The sequence below is a fragment of the Coffea eugenioides genome, chromosome 1 (assembly GCF_003713205.1).
Source record: "Coffea eugenioides isolate CCC68of chromosome 1, Ceug_1.0, whole genome shotgun sequence".
NCBI classification, from domain to species: domain Eukaryota; kingdom Viridiplantae; phylum Streptophyta; class Magnoliopsida; order Gentianales; family Rubiaceae; genus Coffea; species Coffea eugenioides.
This window is the reverse complement of record NC_040035.1, coordinates 11,296,046-11,316,224: the sequence shown is the minus strand read 5'-3', so window position 1 is coordinate 11,316,224 and position 20,179 is coordinate 11,296,046. Positions and strand designations below refer to the sequence as shown.

The following is a 20,179-nucleotide window of genomic DNA, read 5'->3' as shown; positions in this document are numbered from 1 at the left end:
CCATCCTTGTCCCCATTCGGCTGGGCAGGGTTGGTAGTAGTTGGTGGCAGAGTCCCTTGCCGCTCACGCAGGCGAGCTGGACAGTTAGCAATTTGATGTTCGGCACTCCCACAGAGCAACCAAAGGGGTTCCCGAAGAGTTTGCTTAATCCGATATACCTGAATTAATTATTTAACTGAATTCACTACTAGTAGACAGTGGTAAGCAGGGTCGTCTCCTCAGGGACTGGAGAGAAATTTATTTCTTTTCAAGTCAAAATTAATGGGGGGTTTTAGGATTAAATGCTAACTAAACAATTTAACTGCAGAAAAGTAATTAATTAAAAGAAATAATTAGGAGAGTTCTAGCCAAGGGTACACTTCAGAAATGGTTCATGCACTGATCATTGATGCAGAAATAATTCCAACATTTATTAATAGATTAGTTATAGTTGTTATACACGCGATAAACAACCAACCCTTCCTTAATTTATCGATAGTCAAGGTACGACCGTTAACTATTTCCCTAACCCAAAAACAACCCTAGGTACGACCGTAGGATTTAATTTCTGGTTTGCATTAATAATTAGAAAGGCCCAATCCTAATTAACAAACACGCTACGAGGGTTTGTTTAAATTAGATCGTATGTTTCCCTGACATAAACCCAATTACGCCAGTTGCTACTGGGATAGAGGTAACGAACAATTACGGATTCAATTACCTCTATTTAGCAAAATAGCCTATATGAATAATCAATTATTGCGCACTAATCAATCATCCACACGAGCTATAACGGTTAAAAGCAGGAAACATATGAATACCAATAAATGGAGGAAGCAATTAAAATAAATTAGATCTCACAGAAATTGTTGAATCAAATCTTCAGTTGTCCCCTTGACTAGAAGTAGGAGGTTAGTCCTCCATTAACGGAGAACAACCATGCGAAATTGCAGAAGTCATTTTCTAAAACAAAGCTATATTTCCGTCGTCCTCCTAGAAGAGACGGCAACGAAGAAAAAAGGACAAACTAGACTATGCTAAAAAGCTAACTCCTTAAAACTAGTGATAAGAGCTTCTGTGTACGTTTGTTGCTCTTTTAAAGCCAAATGACTAATGCCTTCCCTATTCTCCGCGGTCCCCGCCGCATAAGTCAACAAAGGGTACCAAAGGGCTAGGCCCTACTCAATGTTTCCTCTCTTCCCGTTTGCTATTGCTAGTAGAGCCCTTAGTACCAATTAATTCTTCATCAGCCATTCCGTTTCTTCCTCTCCTTGTGGGCCAAGTCCATGGAGCCTTTTTGAAGTCTCCCACTTATGGAGCAAGTCCCTCCTTTTTTGTAGTTTTTTGCTTCAATCCCTGAAATTAAGTCCAAATACCAAATATAAGTAAATATTACTAATTAAAATAATATTTGACAAGGACAAAGGGGAAATTAACAATAAAATTACTAACAATTAACACCTTATCAATTCCCCCCACACCTAAATCATGCTTGCCCTCAAGCATAATTAACTCAGAAATGCAATAAAGATACTAAGCAAATCACAGCAGTTCATACAAAAAATGGCATCCCAAATTCCCCAATAACCTCATCGAAATCAGAATATACCAAATCAACAACGCTCACAATTCAAAGTGCACTCATTCACTCCAAAGTGTATATGAAATGTATATAAGATGGCTCTCAAATCAACACAATAGAATGACACTACCATAAGCTTGCTCATAAATCATATCTCCACCACTTACTTATGAATTTAAATGCAACAATCAAGGGACTTCGCAAGGTTGTAATGGGGTTAGGGTGAGAAGGTAGGATAAAAGGAATCAAAAGGGTGTAAAAGTATAAAGAAAGTGCTCAGAGATTCAATACACAGATGCTTTGCACATTTGAAACTTCAAGGCACCTCAACCATCACACAAGTGAAGTAAATTAGCACTTGCCACAACCTTCGACTTTTCTTTCTCCTCTTTTCATTCATCTACCTCCCTTTTTTTTTCTTTTCTTTTTTTTCTCTTCTTTTTTTTTTCAAATCAATTTTGTACAATAACTCCCAACCAGCACCATAAAATCGACTTTACTTGCTGATTTCCTGCACTTTGTCTTCTTTTCACATTTTTTTTTTGTGTTTTTCTCTTTTTTGTGTTTTTCTTTTTTTTCATAGATAGGTGTAGTACCTCTCAAATAATACTCCAAAATTCTGTATAATGAAATCAAAGCACTTCTTTATACGCGGTTCAAAACGAAAGTCTAAAAAGTGGTTTTACGGCTAAAAACTAGGGTCTCAAACGAAGAATAAGGGTTAAGGCTCAACTTGGCTCCCTAGTGGTAAATAATCCAAGGGTTGGTTTTAAGAAAGTCCAAATATGGCTCATTCCTAGGTGCCCTATCATTTCAACGCATTAAACTCATTTAAATGTGGTCTTGACATGCATAACCGAGCAATTTCTAGAATGACAAACCATGTGCACTAATCACTCAACAAACGAAAAAAAATAGGCCCAAAAATCGCACAAGTGGTCAAATTTATGTCAAGTTCAGTATATTCTTCAATCAATTCGTCATCGAGGAAAATAGAACAACCTATGGCATGAACTTGCTACGTATACTCATATCTCAATTGCATTCATCACAGTTTAAAGAAATGGACTACTAAGGCAAGGAAAAATTTAATCAGACAACTAAAAACACAGCTAAAGCATAGTTAACCCTCCCCCACACCTAAACCTTACATTGCCCCCAATGTAAGCAAAGAAAGATCAAAACAGAGGTATTGGGCAACGATACTCCCCTCAAAACGGAGGAGGGCAGAAATGAATCACGGTTGTGGAGGGAAAGGCGGGGGGAAACCCACGTGGTGGAGATATTGTGCCAAATTCTGGGCCATCCCGCCCATTTGGCGTTCCATCCGCTCCATACGAGTGTCCATACGAGGGGGCAGGTCAAAGGCTAGGGAATGGTGTCCAAAAATATGTCAACAAACAGCCAACAAAGCGAATGATTCCCAGTCACCGCTCCCAACCACAGACAAGTGCAAAAACAGACAATAAACTTACCCCAAAAGCTAATTAATCCTGTGAACAGCAAAATTTTCCCAAAATACTACCAATTGAACCCAAAAACTAATTAATTAGACAAACACAGCAAAATTCCCCCAGACTAATTAAACAGGCAACTAGAGTAAAAACTTTTCCCAAATATCACTGATTGCGCACAAAATTTGACGATTAGTCAGCAATCAACCACAGATATATACCACAGCACCCAAACAAGCACAAAATTTCTGTCCTCAGCTAGCAAGTCAACAATCTGGCCTCAGCTAAGAAATTAAAATCTGGCATCATCTAATGAAAGCTAGTAATCTGGCCTCAGCTACTTAGTGACAGAAAATTAAAGAACGAAATCACCGGAGTGTGGAAGAGGCAGTGGGTGAAGTAGAGAGTAGGGGCGGCAGAGAGGTGGAGGAAGGCAACGCCGCGAGTGAAGGGCACGCGCTTTGGCTGGACTGAGCAGAAAAGGAAGGCGCTCTGCTGTGCGACTGGGTTGTGCCTGGAGAGGAGCTGGAGTCGCTCGCAGAAGGCTGGTGATGGCTGCTGATGCGCAGAGGGCAGCGCGAAAGCTGGCTTGGGGATCGCGCATAAGGACGGAGCTACGCGCGAAGCTCGCTCCCGTGGCTGAAGCCCGCGCGCGCGGTCTGCTGATCTCGCCCAGGCGGGGCACGCTGGTCTGAAGCGCGCGAGCGTCTCAAGCTTGGCTCCTGCCGCGCGCTGGTGCGCTTGGTTGCTGAGCGAAAGGCTGACTCGCGCGCGACTGGCTGCCTGCTGCTTTGCGCGCGAAGAAAGCTGCTGGTGGATTGGAGCACGGGCTGCAGAGGTAGCTGCGCGCAGAGGAGGCGAGCTGCGCTCGGAGGTCGCTCCTGTGGTTGAGCTCGCGTGCGGTCTGCCGAGGAGCTGGATCTGCACTCGACGGCGAACGGAGGTGGCGGCGGACGTGCAGACGGCGGCCGAGGAAAACGCAAGAAGAAGAAGGAAAAAAAGAAAGAAAAGGAAGAAGAAAGAAGAAGAAAGGAAAAGAAAAGAAAGGAGAAGAGAGCAAATAGGGCTACGGGCCTTTGATTTTTTTTTCTTTTTTGTTTTTTGACAAGGGCAATTTCATCTTTTCGCCCCTTTTTTTTCTCAAGGAACCTCTGGCCTAGGCGTGGGCATGCCTAACTGCCCCTAGTCATTTGACCATCCGTCGAAAATTTTTTTGATCCTTTAGCGTGACCACCCGACGTGAGCACGCCTAACTGCTACAGAGTCTTCTGACCGTCGCCTTCCAACTCTTTTCATCATACGTGACCACTTAGCGTGGTCACGTCTAACTGCCAATTTCCTGCCACCAAGTAACAAACTACTAAATGCTACTAACACTTAACAAAAACTCCAAAAACATAAGAAAATTAAAATAAAAGCCTTGGGTTGCCTCCCAAGCAGCGCCTTTCTTTAATGTCTTTGGCTAGACATTGTTATGTCTTGTTCATGGAGGATAAAATCTTGTGACTCGCTTCAATGCTTCATCTTCAATGTGATCCTGGTAACCCTCATAGATGGAGTAATCTTTGAGCACACGAGCTACGGTCTTCCATTGACTAGTTGATGGCGCCAAACAAACAAGTGATGACATTGGATCTTCACTCACTCCTCCCTCACGAACATTTATTGGTCCGAGGTATTTTGCCATCATGACTCTTAACTTATTCCTGGCATGAAATTCAAAATCGTCAGGTATAATAAAATCAATCTCACTAACAGGAATTAAAGAATATGAGTTAGGAAAATATTGATTAAGGAATGGAGGAGATGTCACCGCATTTGGAGATTGTTCACTGGATTCATTCACTTGAACCATTTGATGTTGGGGTCTCATGTCTTGCACTTCAACTTTCTTTTCAACTGCATTCTTAGATCCTTCTTCTTGAGATTCTCGCAGCACCATGTCATTCGTCAGGATAATTGCACTCTCATCTTTCTCATGATCGATAATAGTCTGTGAGGGCAATTCTTCACTCATTCGAGAAGTCAATTGCGTTATCCTAGATGTCAATTGATCCATTTGATCTGCCAGGTTACACATTCTCACTTGTATCTCCTGATGAAAATCTATTGTCGCCTGATGAAAATTCATTGTCTCTTGTTGAAGTTGATATGCCTCATGTTGAATTTGATGTGTCTCCTGTTGAATTTGATATGTGTTAGTAGCTAGTAATTCAACTATTTCTTCAAGAGACATACCTGACATGGATGACGGTTCTTGAGACTCTAGCTGTTGAAAATCTATTGGCCTTTGTCCATAATTAAAAGTGGAATCATCCCACCATCCTTGCTCATACCCGTTTGAATAAGGGTCATACCATGTTTGATATTGAGGTGAAAAATATCCAAAAGTATCGATTGGAGTACTTAGACCTTCTTGAAATGTAGGGCATATGTCGGTTGAATAATTTGAGGCAAAATAAGTTCCACAATTCGCAACAGCCCATTGATCATTAGAAAAAGCATGAGTCTCATAACCCCTTGTAGAAATCAAATCTAGTCTATCACCAAAATACGGAATGTTAGCAGCCATAAACTATATATTTAAAAAAAAATAAGAGAAAAATAAAAAAATGAAAACAAGATGAACTCAAAAAGAAACAAATTAATCAGGCACCAGTCCCCGGCAACGGCGCCAAAAATTGACAGGTGCCGAACCTGTGCAATAATAATAAATAAAACCTAACTACCACCTAAGGCAGTCAATAATCAATTCGAGTACTGGAGCAGGGATTCTAGGTTTGCAATGGGTTACTTGATTCACCCTGTTCCCGAAGAGTTTGCTTAATCCGATATACCTGAATTAATTATTTAACTGAATTCACTACTAGTAGACAGTGGTAAGCAGGGTCGTCTCCTCAGGGACTGGAGAGAAATTTATTTCTTTTCAAGTCAAGATTAATGGGGGGTTTTAGGATTAAATGCTAACTAAACAATTTAACTGCAGAAAAGTAATTAATTAAAAGAAATAATTAGGAGAGTTCTAGCCAAGGGTACACTTCAGAAATGGTTCATGCACTGATCATTGATGCAGAAATAATTCCAACATTTATTAATAGATTAGTTATAGTTGTTATACACGCGATAAACAACCAACCCTTCCTTAATTTATCGATAGTCAAGGTACGACCGTTAACTATTTCCCTAACCCAAAAACAACCCTAGGTACGACCGTAGGATTTAATTTCTGGCTTGCATTAATAATTAGAAAGGCCCAATCCTAATTAACAAACACGCTACGAGGGTTTGTTTAAATTAGATCGTATGTTTCCCTGACATAAACCCAATTACGCCAGTTGCTAATGGAATAGAGGTAACGAACAATTACGGATTCAGTTACCTCTATTTAGCAAAATAGCCTATATGAATAATCAATTATTGCGCACAAATCAATCATCCACACGAGCTATAACGGTTAAAAGCAGGAAACATATGAATACCAATAAATGGAGGAAGCAATTAAAACAAATTAGATCTCACAGAAATTGTTGAATCAAATCTTCAGTTGTCCCCTTGACTAGAAATAGGAGGTTAGTCCTCCATTAACGGAGAACAACCATGCAAAATTGCAGAAGTCATTTTCTAAAACAAAGCTATATTTCCGTCGTCCTCCTAGAAGAGACGGCAACGAAGAAAAAAGGACAAACTAGACTATGCTAAAAAGCTAACTCCCTAAAACTAGTGATAAGAGCTTCTGTGTACGTTTGTTGCTCTTTTAAAGCCAAATGACTAATGCCTTCCCTATTCTCCGCGGTCCCCGCCGCATAAGTCAACAAAGGGTACCAAAGGGCCAGGCCCTACTCAATGTTTCCTCTCTTCCCGTTTGCTATTGCTAGTAGAGCCCTTAGTACCAATTAATTCTTCATCAGCCATTCCGTTTCTTCCTCTCCTTGTGGGCCAAGTCCATGGAGCCTTTTTGAAGTCTCCCACTTATGGAGCAAGTCCCTCCTTTTTTGTAGTTTCTTGCTTCAATCCCTGAAATTAAGTCCAAATACCAAATATAAGTAAATATTACTAATTAAAACAATATTTGACCAGGACAAAGGGGAAATTAACAATAAAATTACTAACAATTAACACCCTATCAGTAAATCCTCTTGGTTGCGATTGTTAACCGCATTTGCTATTTGTCCTAATTGGATCTCGACATTCCTGTACATATTGGTGAGTTGATCCATCATTCCTTCAATTCTTTCAAATCGTTGAGTAGTGGCACTGGCTAACTTTTCAATTTTATCATTTGATACATTTGCCAGCTTCTCAATTGCCAATTCCCAAGTTGGTTTGGACTCCGGAAGTGGTTGTTTTGGTTGAAAACCCGGTGGATTACTTGATCTTTGTTGGTTCCCTTGATCCTTCTATCCAAAATTCAGGTGATTACGCCATCCTGAATTGTAGGTATTAGAGTATGGATTGTTTTGGGGTGGACGGTTGTAATTGTTGAGGTATTGAACCTGTTCACTGGTAGATCACATAGAATTATCACGATCTCCGTCACAAGTAGTACAACATGCAACAACTACTCCTTGATTAGAGGTAGAACCAACGTGCCTATTAAGTATCTTAACCATATTATCCATTTTTGCACTTAACATATTCAAGGTATCTACTTCAAGCATACCTGCGGTTCTCCTTGTATTACCTCATTCGTTGGCCCATTGGTAGTTGTTAGCAGCCATTTCTTCAATCAATTGTTGAGCTTCCTCAGCTGTCTTTCCCATCAATGCTCCTCCCGCTGCCGCATCTACATGCGTCTTTGTTGGACAGGTGAGACCATTGTAAAATGTTTGGACTACTAGCCAATCTGGTAAACCATGATGAGGACATCTTCGTTACAATTCCCGATAGCGCTCCCAAGTTTCATACAATGTCTCTCCTTCCTGTTGAGAGAAACTAGTTATATCCATTTTGAGTTTAGCAGTTTTTTCAGGTGGAAAGAATTTATTGAGAAACACCTTAGCTAATTCAGCCCAAGTAGTAAAAGTGTTTGGAGGATGAGATTGTAGCCAAACCTTGGCTTTGTCCCTTAGCGAGAATGGAAACAATCGAAATTTAATTGCATCATCACTAACACTAGTGAACTTAATTGTATCACAGATTTCAAGAAATGTTGACAAGTGAGAATTTGGATCTTCGGTAGCATTCCATATTGAAATTGTTGTACCATTTGAATCAGTGATGGTTTAATCTCAAAATTATTAGCATTTACCGTTGGTCTTGCAATGCTAGTTTGAGAACCTTGTGTTCCCGGTAAAGTAAAATCTCACAGAATTCGCCTATTTGGTTCATTTTCCGCTATTTCTTCCTCAAATGGTAATTTTATCAAGATTTCTTCTATCAGCTGCCAAACCTCTTGTTACTCTTGATGCGGTGTATTCCTCCTTTGTCTCCGTAGTATCCTCTCAATTTCAGGATTGAAAAGTGCAACTTCTCGATTTGATCGATGCATACACTTCAAATAAAAACAAGAGAAATTTTGCAGTTTTAATTATTAAAATCAGCTATAAACAACTTGAATAAAAATAATGGAAATATCTAAATTAATAGAGATGATTAGGCCCTAATATTGCCACTCCCCGGCAACGGCTCCAAAAACTTGATGGGCATTTTCTACAAGTGCAAGTTAAATCCCAATTTATACCCATTTGACTGCAAGTATACAGGCCAAATTCGTAATATAGGGTATGTATCGGGTCGATCCCACGAGAAGCAACTTAAACAATTACTATATCCCAATTTACTCTATTATTTAGACTCACAATATATTTGAGCAGAAAATTCAGAGTTAAATCTGACTACAATCTTTTTACTATCTAAAATCCTTAGCTAGAAAATCGCAATATCACAAATGGAGAAAAATTCATCAAATACTTGAATCTAGGGATATAGATTCCACTTATGACACAAATAATCCAAATGAATGAATTTAATACTTGTTACTACTCTTGTTTAACCAGGGATTCACTTCCAAAATTGCCAAAACTTCATTCTCATGATAAAATTGGTCTAAAACAGCTTAGTTTTCCCTAATCTCTTGGTGAAAACTGAAACTGCTCTTGTTCATGCATGAAATGTAGATTTAATCCACTTGAGTATAATTTTATTCTCATGAATTAACAACTCAAACTCTACTTATGTTATTCCATTGTTTTTACCATTTCTCAATGAGTAAAAACAACCATAAACCTGCTATTGGTGATCAAACAACAACAAGTAATCAAGCATACACAAGTAGACAAGTTAATACAAGATACAACAAGTATAAATCACATTCAATTCATATCACTTGGCCATAAGTTTCATCTACTCCCTAGATATAGAAATTTAGCTACTCATTGATGATATAACAATCAAATTCATAACTTCATTAATGAAAAACATCTCAAGTTACAAGTACAAGAAGGTTAAGAAAAGGTTAGCCAAGTTAATGGTGAAGCCCTCCAATTTCTACTATGTCTTGCATTGGAAAAATGCTTACAAGATGAAGCCTCCAAGTATTCTTGCAAAATTAACTAGCTAGAGAGAGTTTTGCTATCAGAAAATCTAGCTACGTATGGATGTCCGGACCTCTCCCAATGTCTCTGCATAAAAACTGCTCAAGAGCTCCATTTTTCCAAGTCAAATTCCACCTTTTGATTTCGAAATCTCAACTTTGTTAGGATAGTCAATAACCAATGTTTTTTACTAGAAAATAAGCCACCTTTCTTGTCCTTTTGTCTTCTGAAGCATGTGCACCTATTCCCTTGCAACTTATGGGTGGAAAGTAGTATGAACACAAGAGAAATGGCTGAGCAAATTGCAGCTTTTCGGCTACAAAACGCGACTACACAAAACGCGGCATCAACTCGCGTTTTCAACTTGTCCTTGCTTCAACTATGCTTTTCTCTATGATGAAGGCCGAACTAACTTTTGTACAAAACATAAAAGTTGTAGCCCTTTGAGTTAGCTTTACAATGCTTCAAGAATCATCCAAATCGGAGCTTTGTACCCTGAGATATGATCGAAATATTATCACTTGGTCAAACCCCTGTTTCGATTTTCGACCACAGAATGCAGCTTCTGTATTCCGACTTTTCGTCCATGAAAACAGCAGAATTGGATTTTGATGTCTTCATAACAATTGTAGGTCTCTTTCTTAGCTTTAAAATGCTATAAAGCTCATCTCAATCCGATAAGTGTAGCTCCAGATATAGTCGAACTACCGAAAAGTGTCAAAACTGTCTTGAATTGCATTTCCTCACTTTGAACGTTTTTCACTTCATTTCTCTTTTAACCACTTGAATTCATCACCAATTATCTATTTTTTACCTCACTTGACATCGTTTAGTGATTGAATCATTAAACCTGCATAAAAATGAAGTTTTTATCACTAAAATCAATAGAAATGCAATAATAGCCACTTTTACCAAACAATTTATACTTTTACCAAAATCTATTTATTTTAGTTATAAAACTAAATAATCAAACCAAAATCAACTAATAAAATGCATTTAAAAATACGTAAAATAAACCCTTATCAGATGGTGCCTAGGAACTAAAGATTTGTGTATCTTTGGAATTCGAAGTCAACAGATTTCTAAAATAGATCGTTATATTTTTAACAGTTATAATATTCTTCGTGCAAATTGCATACATGTTACAACTTAAACTCGAGCTTTTCCAGCGGACTGCCAGCAAAAACAAATCATGTTGATTTCACTTTCGATCCTACCAATCTCATTATTCCTATTTTTTATTATTGCCATTTTCATCTCTATGTTCTACCTCTCTTCTGTTTTCTCTTTTCTTTCTTCTTTTCGGGCCATACAACTCCTTAAAGAAGCCTAACGTGAATACACAACCAACTAAAATTTGTAAATACTATCACTGGTGAATTGTTAATAGTTCTAGTTCAGTACTTGTATATCAAATCTCAAACGTAAACAAAGCCACCCACCTTTTATTACTAATTGTACGATAATTACAAGATTTTTATGACATCTGGAGTATTATTAAATAATACTTGTTAACATACCACTACATGGTCGAAAACTAAAAATGGTACAGGACAGTGCCTAGAAACTAAAGATTTGTGTTTCTTTGGAATTCGAAGTCAACAGATTCCTAAAATGGATCTTATATTTTTAATAGTTATAATATTCTTCATGCATAATGCACACAAGTTACAGCTTAAAGTTGAGGTTTTCCAGCTGATTGCGGCCAGCAAAACTTCTTGTCCTATAAATTGAATAGCATTTCAAACTGAAGAAAATCTTAGATGAAAGGGATAATTTCAGAAACCTCCCTTGAGGTTTTTAAAAATTTCACTTAGTTCCATTTAGATTTCAAAAATTACACATACCCCCCTTGAATTTACCATTTTGGTAACAAAAACTATTCAATGGTCAAAATTTTGAATGAATAACCCAAATTGCCCTCATGAAATTGTTAAGTTCATTTTACCTTGTTATAAAATTCGATAAAAAAAATATGGAATATGCACAAAATCTCAAACCCACTTTCAACCCTTATCTGTACTATTTTAAACCTTTCATATACCTACATCTCAAATTAGTATCACTATCATCATGACCACTGCTACCATCAGTCCATAAATTCTAAAATCTTAATCTAAGTTACAAAAGAAAAAAAATAGTACCGTTAAACTTAAAAAATTTCACTAAGTATATTAATATAACATCTCATTCCTCAAATGTTGGAGTACCAATACATGCCCTGTTGTATTTAAATCTTCAACTCACATTTTCTTCTATTCATCTTTAGATCTTTCAAGTCAAGCTAAAATTAATTTGTAATATGTTAGAATTATGTTTAGGACATAATTAGTTATTCTATAAATGAACCTTGTATTTGCTTCCATTAAATATTTAATTGTGTGGTGCATTCCTATGCACAAGATTAGGAGCGTATTATTTAATTGCATGAAAAATATTAATATATTAAGGTTATTATGGTCATTTTATAGGGTCAAGGGAGATAAGTGTAATATTGAAAATTTTAAGGGTACTAGATGAAATTGTCAGAAACCCAAGGGTACTTCAGACGTATCAAACTTATAGTAAATAATAGTTAATAACATTATTTTAGTCCCTAATCTTTAAATGTCACTTCAATCTAGTCATTAAAACACTTTCCCCGAAGATTCTTTTTCTAAACTGTCATTAATTTTTTATTAACACCAAATTTACCGAATAAACTTGTAAAAGTAAATGACTTGGAAAACTACAATAACACATAATGATTAAGTAATTACACATAACAATTCTAAAACGATAACTTAGAAACGAATAATAAGTTACAATTAGTTTCAAAATGATAGTAGCATTTTTCGCTCAAACTAGCGCTTGTTACCACTGAATAGCATCCAAATCTACAGTAGGCTACCAAAGTTGTACCAGCAATCCCCCAAAAAAAATTAATAAAAATGCACCAGATAACTTTTTTTTTTTTTTTTAAATGCTGCCGTAACCGGGAAGCTAGTACAACGTTCATTTGATAAACAATTTTGGTAACAGTTTCAAGTGAAAAAATGTGCCTGATGCAAAATAAAACCTCATGCTTGCATCTAAATTCAATACATCTTAAAAGTTGGAAATAACTGCAGCTAGCTTCCTGATTTTCCACAGAGAAGTGTTCTTGAAAGAGTGACGGCATTGCTATATGAGGACTTCATCCCACTGAATTGCATCTTAAAGAGCAGGAGGGGAGGGAGGAGGAGAGAGGAAGGGAGGGGAGGGAGAGGAAGAGGGAAGAGGGGGAGGGTGATGGTGAGGAACGAGGGAGGAAGAGGGGTGGAGAGGGTGGCAGCAGTGGAGGAGAGAAGAGGTGAGGAGGGTGATGGTGTGTGATGGATGGTGATGAAAATTAATAAATTTGAAAAAAAAATACTCCAATAAAAATCACAATAGAATACATCTCCGAAAAGCACATAATCTATACGACCCATTTACAATGGAAAAATTTATAATATAATGCTATAGTGTAATTTTTTAAAAACACCTCCAAAACACCTAATCCATATGACCCATCTATAGTAGAAAATTTTTCAAATAAATACTACACTATAATTTTTCAAAAACAGCTAATCCATACGATTTATCTATAGTGAAAAGTTTTTCAAATACAACACTATAGTATATTTTTTCAAATACATACGATTCAAAAACAGCTAATTCATACGATTCATTTATAGTGAAAAGTTTTTCAAATACAACACTATAGTATAATTCATATGACTCATCTACAGTGGAAAGTTTTCAAATACAACACTATAGTGTAATTTTTTAAAATACCATTAAAAACACCTAATCCATACGAAGCATAGAATATCAAGGCTAGAAAATTCAACTGTAACTAGAAATATACTTTAAGGGGCAAAGAAAACTTTGAAGTATTTAAACTTAAGTATATAACTTAACACATTTTCAAGTTTTTGTTGAGGCAAGAGTTTAAAATTAGAATAACAGTTTAAGTTTGAAGACAGTTCAAACCCCTCCGCACTGCCCTCTACATCTTTCGATGAATACATCTGTTAGTCATCATTTGTAAATTAAAAAACATAATTAGCCAGCCTCTTATATATGTTGATACATTTTTTCAACACTTTGTCCTTAAGATTTTTCATTTTTTTGGTGCAAAAACGTTAACTTTGGCTTGGAATAAGGTCATTTCCCTTTCTCCTTAATCTTTTCGAAAATAAAATGAAATTAAGAGAAGAATTATATACTTTCCTCTAGAAATCTGAATGTTAAAAGTATACCTTCTACCCAAAGTAATAGAAAAGAAAAAACTTCTACCAAAAATAAGAGAAAATAAAAAGAACAAGAAACTATGTTTGACAATATCTTGAGCATTATAACAGAAAATTTAGTGTTTGAGCATTATATATATCGAACTTGTCAAACAGAAAACATTAAATGGTCATTTGGCATCGAGTTTTGAAACTGAAAGAAATCTTGAAAAAAAAACTATTTTATTCTACAAATGTGTGTTGACCTAATCTTCTTGCATCGAAGCTTCCCATGTATTCAGGGATCACGAGCATGGTTTTGCATGTGCTTGAACCTGAACGTGCATTAGTGAATACGAAAAAACTATGGTTCATAACAATGTCAAATCCGACGAAATTCCATCCTAGAAGGAAGCTCACTCCTTCTCCCCTATATATATAGCTTGTGCTCGACTAGCAATTTGCAACCGTAAAACAAGCTATGGAATTCCTTGGGCATCTCCTTCTTGCTGCACTTCTAGTTACTTTTCATGTGCTTGCAGCAAATGCCCAACACCGTGGAGTATTTCCAAGTGCTCGTGCCTTAAATAAAATTGATCGTAGTGCTGTCCCCTTATCTCCAAGCTTTGGTATAGATGTACTCAACCGGAGCAGTTTTCCCAAAGGGTTCATCTTTGGGGCTGCATCTTCTGCTTATCAGGTTCGTGATCTATTTATATGTAGTATACATGTAGTTCAGGTGCTCATTCAATTGGTCATTATTGTAATGCTAGACTCTAGCTTTCGTTCCCATTAAGTCAGTCATGCTTCTCATTTCTAGATGTTCTAAAATCTTTGTTATGCTTAAGAGGTCAAAGCATAATTTTTATCAATCTTCATTTTATCTCGTCCTATTTAATTATAGTACCTCATTTTTTTTGTTAATTATTAAATTTTTGCCTATTTGAAGGTAAGAGAGGGAATCATCGATCAGACAACATTACCATCACTAAATTATCTCTAAAAAGTTCTTATTATCTTTCTCCTTCCTTTTTTTTTTTGGGCCCCTCCTCTGTAAGCATTCCTAAAAGGTTGGAAGTGAAATAAGGATTCAACTATTGCGACGCTGAGAATAATTATGACTTTCTCAAAATTTTTTTATAGGTTGAAGGCGCTTGGAACATTGATGGCAAAGGTCCAAGCAACTGGGATGTTTTCACTCACAAATTCCCAGGTTCACAGTTTTAGAACTTTTTTTTCCATTAATACAGTGATTTTTCCCCCGCTCACTTAAGCGTGGAGGCATTAGGGACGCAGAATTGAAAGATCCATATATACACATGGTCACATATATAGTTTGCTCAGATGTGAACCACTTCTAATATTGGGCATTCAATTTTGGGCAAGTTATTTACATGAAAAACGTATACTTTCGAGAATTTAATATTGCTATTAGTATATTGGTCCATCTATCCTATTAATTATTAATTACTACAACAAAAGAAAAAAAAAGTATTGGTCTATGCTATTAAGTTTCGCACTTCTAATGATTACCACTCTCCCTTCTCCAAATTATTCATCACATCCTAATAAATTGTTGCACAAAAAAAATTGTCAAAACTAGTAGCCTAGTCTGACCAACTCCATTCTGAAACTACAGGTAAAATTTCAAATGGCAGTAACGGAGATGTGGCAGCAGACTCCTACCATCGATATAAGGTAATGCAAACCAAATCCTTTGGCTGAAATAAGTTAATAGTAAAGCCAAAATATCATACATGGAAAAATAGGGCACGAAAATCAACGACCCCGCAAAAATATACCTAGTTAGAAAAGAAAATCTGTTATTTCTGTTTATTTACGTTGACTACAATCGTTGCCACACAAAAAAAAAAAAAAATTGAAGTGCGTCTACAATGCTATCTTTCTCGTGTGACAGGAGGATATCAAACTCTTGAAGGAAATGAATGCAGATTCTTATCGCTTCTCAATTTCTTGGCCTAGAGTAATTCCTCGTAAGGCTTCACTATGTAAACCTTTATCTAGCGACAGTTTAAGCCCGTTTAATATCTACCAAGTTTACCCAAATTGGAACATATTATATTGTTACTAAGCTATACAATGATTTGCAGATGGCAAGATTAGCAAAGGCATAAATGAGAAAGGAATTGAGTACTACAATAGGCTCATAGACGAAATTCTTGCTCATGGTATATAAAAATCCAATGCTTTTTAAGACCGTATGATCTTGATCATTTGGTTGTGTTCATCTAATTCAACATCTTTGAAATTTGAAATGCACAGGTTTAAAGCCAATTGTGACAATTTTTCACTGGGACTTGCCCCAAGCCTTAGATGAAGAGTATGGAGGCTTCTTGAGTCCTAAAATTATGTAAGTCAAGATCCCTCTTCCTATAATACTACTATCACAACCTAATTGATATTAATGAACTCTAAACATGGGTGATAATTTAGTCTAGAAGTGATAGCAAGCAACATATACAACACAAAATAGTTTATTTTCCAAAAAAAGGAAAACGAAAAAGGAGCAAAAATAGACATACATAACACAATTTAGTTTATTTTGTTTATTCCACATATATCCAGTATAGCAAAACATGATTCTGCGCACACTAAATATTATAGCAAATATAACAACTGGTTGGAACCAAATAGAAGACAACCTTCACTTGCCCTATTCTATCAAATTCAGCCCAAGAAATCATTTATGCAATCCAATGATAGTGTTCTATATACTGTAAGAGTCAGGATGCTTTTGGCTTTTGGATTTGATGACGTTTTATACTTTCCAGAAAGGATTTTCATGACTACGCAAATCTACTGTTTGCGAGGTTTGGTGATCGAGTGAAAGATTGGATCACATTCAATGAACCTTGGACCTTTAGTTCAAATGGTTATGATAGTGGATCCTCTGCTCCTGGTCGATGTTCTGCTTGGATGAATAATAACTGCACCAGTGGAAATTCAGGGACAGAACCCTACTTGGTGGCACACCACCAACTTTTGGCTCATGCTGATGTAGTTAAATTATACAGGAGAGTGTATCAGGTTATTGTTGCACTTCTAATTCAAACTGACATAGAATTTGATCGTAATCAATATTGAGTTCCATAATTACTATTACTAATTGAATTGTGCATATGGTTTAGGCTCGCCAAAAAGGACAAATTGGGATTACACTAGTCGCTGAATGGATGGTGCCATTTTCAAATTCACCTCTTGATCAACGAGCAGCCATTCGTGCCCTTGATTTCATGTTTGGATGGTAAGTGTGCCAATAAACGTTTGATGAAGAAGATTGCTAACAAAGTATGTATATAAATGGCCTTTCTAAAAAAAAAAAAAAGCCCTTTCGAAAAAAATAAGAAGTTTTTTCGGCCCTCATTGAGGCTTTAGGAAATCGAAGGCTCTCTGGCTTAAATACAATTAAGTTGTACTAGTTCAACATGATTTTGTCCAAGCATCTAACTTCCAATTTTAAAACTTCACTTGGCAATTTATTATTATTATTATTTTTACTTTAACGTCTTTCCAATGGATACCTAATCTTCCAATGTAAAATTCTCTTTGACCATAGTGTTTTTCCCAATTGGTGCGCAGCCTGCACCCAATGGTGCACCTAATTTAAATAAAAATATTATATGAATGTGAACACTCAGAATTATATTGTTTTTCTTGGTAATAACACCTCAAAACTCTCTTACCGAATGCCAATTGATCACTTGCTTGCTAAACCGGTTACTGCATGTCAAAGAGTTTTTTAAGTCTGGAATAACCTTTATTTTCACCAACATCTTTACAAATTAGATAGCCACATACTACAATTATGTAGGATGTTAACTTCTTGTATTAGTCCCCATTTTAACACTTACCCATAGAAATGCCCCGCGTACACAGATTAATATTCTCGTGTAATATTAGGAATGCTTTCTATTAGAAAGATCAAGGTTTCTTAAAATTTTCATGTTCAACATGAGGAAACGTCTAGTTCTCCTCTAGTAAAGTTACGTCCTGTGAATAAATTTTGGAGTGGTGTCCCTTCCCGACCCGTTTGGTAAGTGAATTTTTTGGATGTTTGTCTAAAACTTTACTATAACTTACTGTAAAAGTTTTTTAAAAAATTTTTGAAGTATGTAAATTTTTTAATATTTTGAAGTGTATAATTTAAAAACTTTTTAAAAATTTTAAAAAGTTTTTTAAGATTACTGTAACTAAAGTTTTTAAAAAATTTGTAGCAGACAAACTTGACAAAAAAAACTCAAATGCCAAACAGGGCGGTTAGCCAAAAAACAAAAGAGTGCATGCCTACAGAGCTAACACCTATTCAATAAAACGCTACATTCAATGATTACCTTGACTAGATATTGACACCTATTTTCTATTGGCATGTGTTACAGGTTTATGAACCCTTTGGTATATGGTGATTATCCCGCTTCAATGAGAATTCTTGTCCGCGACCGACTTCCCAAATTTACACCAAAGCAATCTAAAGAACTGATAGGGTCATATGATTTTCTTGGATTAAATTACTACACAGCTAATTATGCTGCCCATGTTACAACTCCTCCAAATAAGGTGAATTTAAGCTATAGCACAGACCAGCGAGTTAACCGTACAGGTGAGTTTACTTCAGCTTGCAGGATATATAGTTTCAAATTTTGCAAACATTTTACAAGAAATTTATTCATTATTTATTTTTATTATTAAATTTTGAATAACTTAACGTTGCGCACTATAATGTCAGCGAGCCGCAATGGGAAGCTCATTGGCGCACAGGTAATTAAAATGTTTTAATAGCGTACAATTATATTATATCTTCCAAGTTCCAACGTTGAATTTTAATAAATCAATTGATATTTTGAAAATATTTTGTATAACTCCATGCAAATTTCGAAACTGACTATGCAGGCTGGTTCAACTTGGCTTCATATTTATCCAAAAGGGATTTGGGATCTCCTTCTTTATGTAAAAACAAAATACAAAGATCCAATCATTTACATTACAGAAAATGGTACCTCTCAGCACTTTTCTTCTTCTCCTCCTCCTTTTAATATATATATATATATAGATATAATTTTATTAATGTGCTCTCTTAGTAACAGTACTCTTCTCTTGTGCTCTCTTCTTCTTCGTCTTCTTATTCTTCTTCTTCTTCTTTTTTATGTAATTTTCATCAAATCACAACAATAATTGATACCACATGCACTCCTACATGTTACTCTATTAACCGGCAATAATGGATACCCAATGTACATTAATCTCAATTTATATCTTATTGTTTCAGGGGTTGATGAAGTAAATAATCCCACATTACCACTTAAGCAAGCTCTTCAAGACAGCTTTAGAATCCGATACTACTATCAGCACCTTCAGTATGTCCGAAAAGCAATCAAGTGAGCATCTCCAAATACGTCAATGAAAATCATGAAACAAATTGCTTGGTCAAGTTAATTAAACTTTATATTTTGAACCCATTAATGGGGCTTTATTTCTCTAACCTTTGTTCATTTTGTGTTTCATATAATTGTAGAAATGGTGTTAGGGTGATGGCATACTATGGATGGGCAATTATTGACAATTTTGAGTGGAGTGCTGGATATAGTGTCCGTTTTGGAATCAATTATGTGGACTATAGTACCTTAAAAAGATTCCGTAAGCTCTCTTCTTACTGGTTTGAGAGATTCCTCCGCAAGTAAAAAGTTCACATATCATTCAGCAGCAACATGAAGTCGCCATGCTTAGCTCTATTCCACTACGAAGATGCAACAAAGTGGAAGATAACATTTGCAGAACTTTATTCAGTTTCTATGCTTTTTTTTTTTACTAATTCAGTTTCTATGCTTTGATTCAATAATTGAAAAATAAAGAGGCGTGAATTGTAAGACTTCTTGTTGTTCATCAATATTATTAATTTTTTTAAAAGAATTTTCTCATAATATCACTCAATTTCCTAATATTTTGAGTTCGATCATTATGGTCCTTTAAGTTTAAGCAATTATAACTTGAAATTTTTAAATGAAATAATATGTGAATTGAATTAAAATATATGATAAATATGATCCTAAATTTCTAATAAAACACTTTGTATTGGCACAACATTATTGGAGCTTTTGTCCCTGGTCGATGTTCAGGCTGGACGCAAAATAATTGTACCGGTGGAGATTCAAGCACCGAACTATATTTGGCAGCACATCACCAGCCTTTAGCTCCTACTGAAGTAGTAGGGCTATACAAGAAACACCATCAGGTTTTCTACTTTAACAAATTATGTTCTTTCAAATCCACTCATGTTTGGTTGGTGAGTTAAAATCTTTTCCACAAGGTGCTGTTACTCTTGGCATTTGTGACAACTATCTTGACCATGGTTAACTGTAAAAACCTATAAGCATTGGCCAA

General features: G+C 36.1%; 1 protein-coding gene and 1 non-coding gene across 2 annotated transcripts in view; both read left to right on the top strand.

Moving 5' to 3' along the window:
- The window catches only part of LOC113767775 (beta-glucosidase 12-like), a 41,136-nt gene extending 21,657 nt beyond the window's left edge, over positions 1 to 19,479 (top strand). The window contains exons 2-15 of the mRNA XM_027311966.1: positions 12,681 to 12,894; positions 14,326 to 14,483; positions 14,927 to 14,996; positions 15,423 to 15,481; positions 15,702 to 15,777; positions 15,895 to 15,972; positions 16,067 to 16,154; positions 16,576 to 16,831; positions 16,933 to 17,048; positions 18,181 to 18,401; positions 18,528 to 18,559; positions 18,692 to 18,794; positions 19,068 to 19,176; positions 19,314 to 19,479. Of these exons, the coding sequence (XP_027167767.1) occupies positions 12,681 to 12,894; positions 14,326 to 14,483; positions 14,927 to 14,996; positions 15,423 to 15,481; positions 15,702 to 15,777; positions 15,895 to 15,972; positions 16,067 to 16,154; positions 16,576 to 16,831; positions 16,933 to 17,048; positions 18,181 to 18,401; positions 18,528 to 18,559; positions 18,692 to 18,794; positions 19,068 to 19,176; positions 19,314 to 19,479 (1,746 nt within the window). The remainder of the gene's footprint in view (positions 1 to 12,680; positions 12,895 to 14,325; positions 14,484 to 14,926; positions 14,997 to 15,422; positions 15,482 to 15,701; positions 15,778 to 15,894; positions 15,973 to 16,066; positions 16,155 to 16,575; positions 16,832 to 16,932; positions 17,049 to 18,180; positions 18,402 to 18,527; positions 18,560 to 18,691; positions 18,795 to 19,067; positions 19,177 to 19,313) is intronic.
- On the top strand, positions 7,864 to 7,970 carry LOC113753115. Its single transcript, XR_003464974.1, has one exon. It is a non-coding gene; the product is annotated as a small nucleolar RNA R71 (small nucleolar RNA).
- Positions 19,480 to 20,179: the final 700 nt, after the last annotated feature.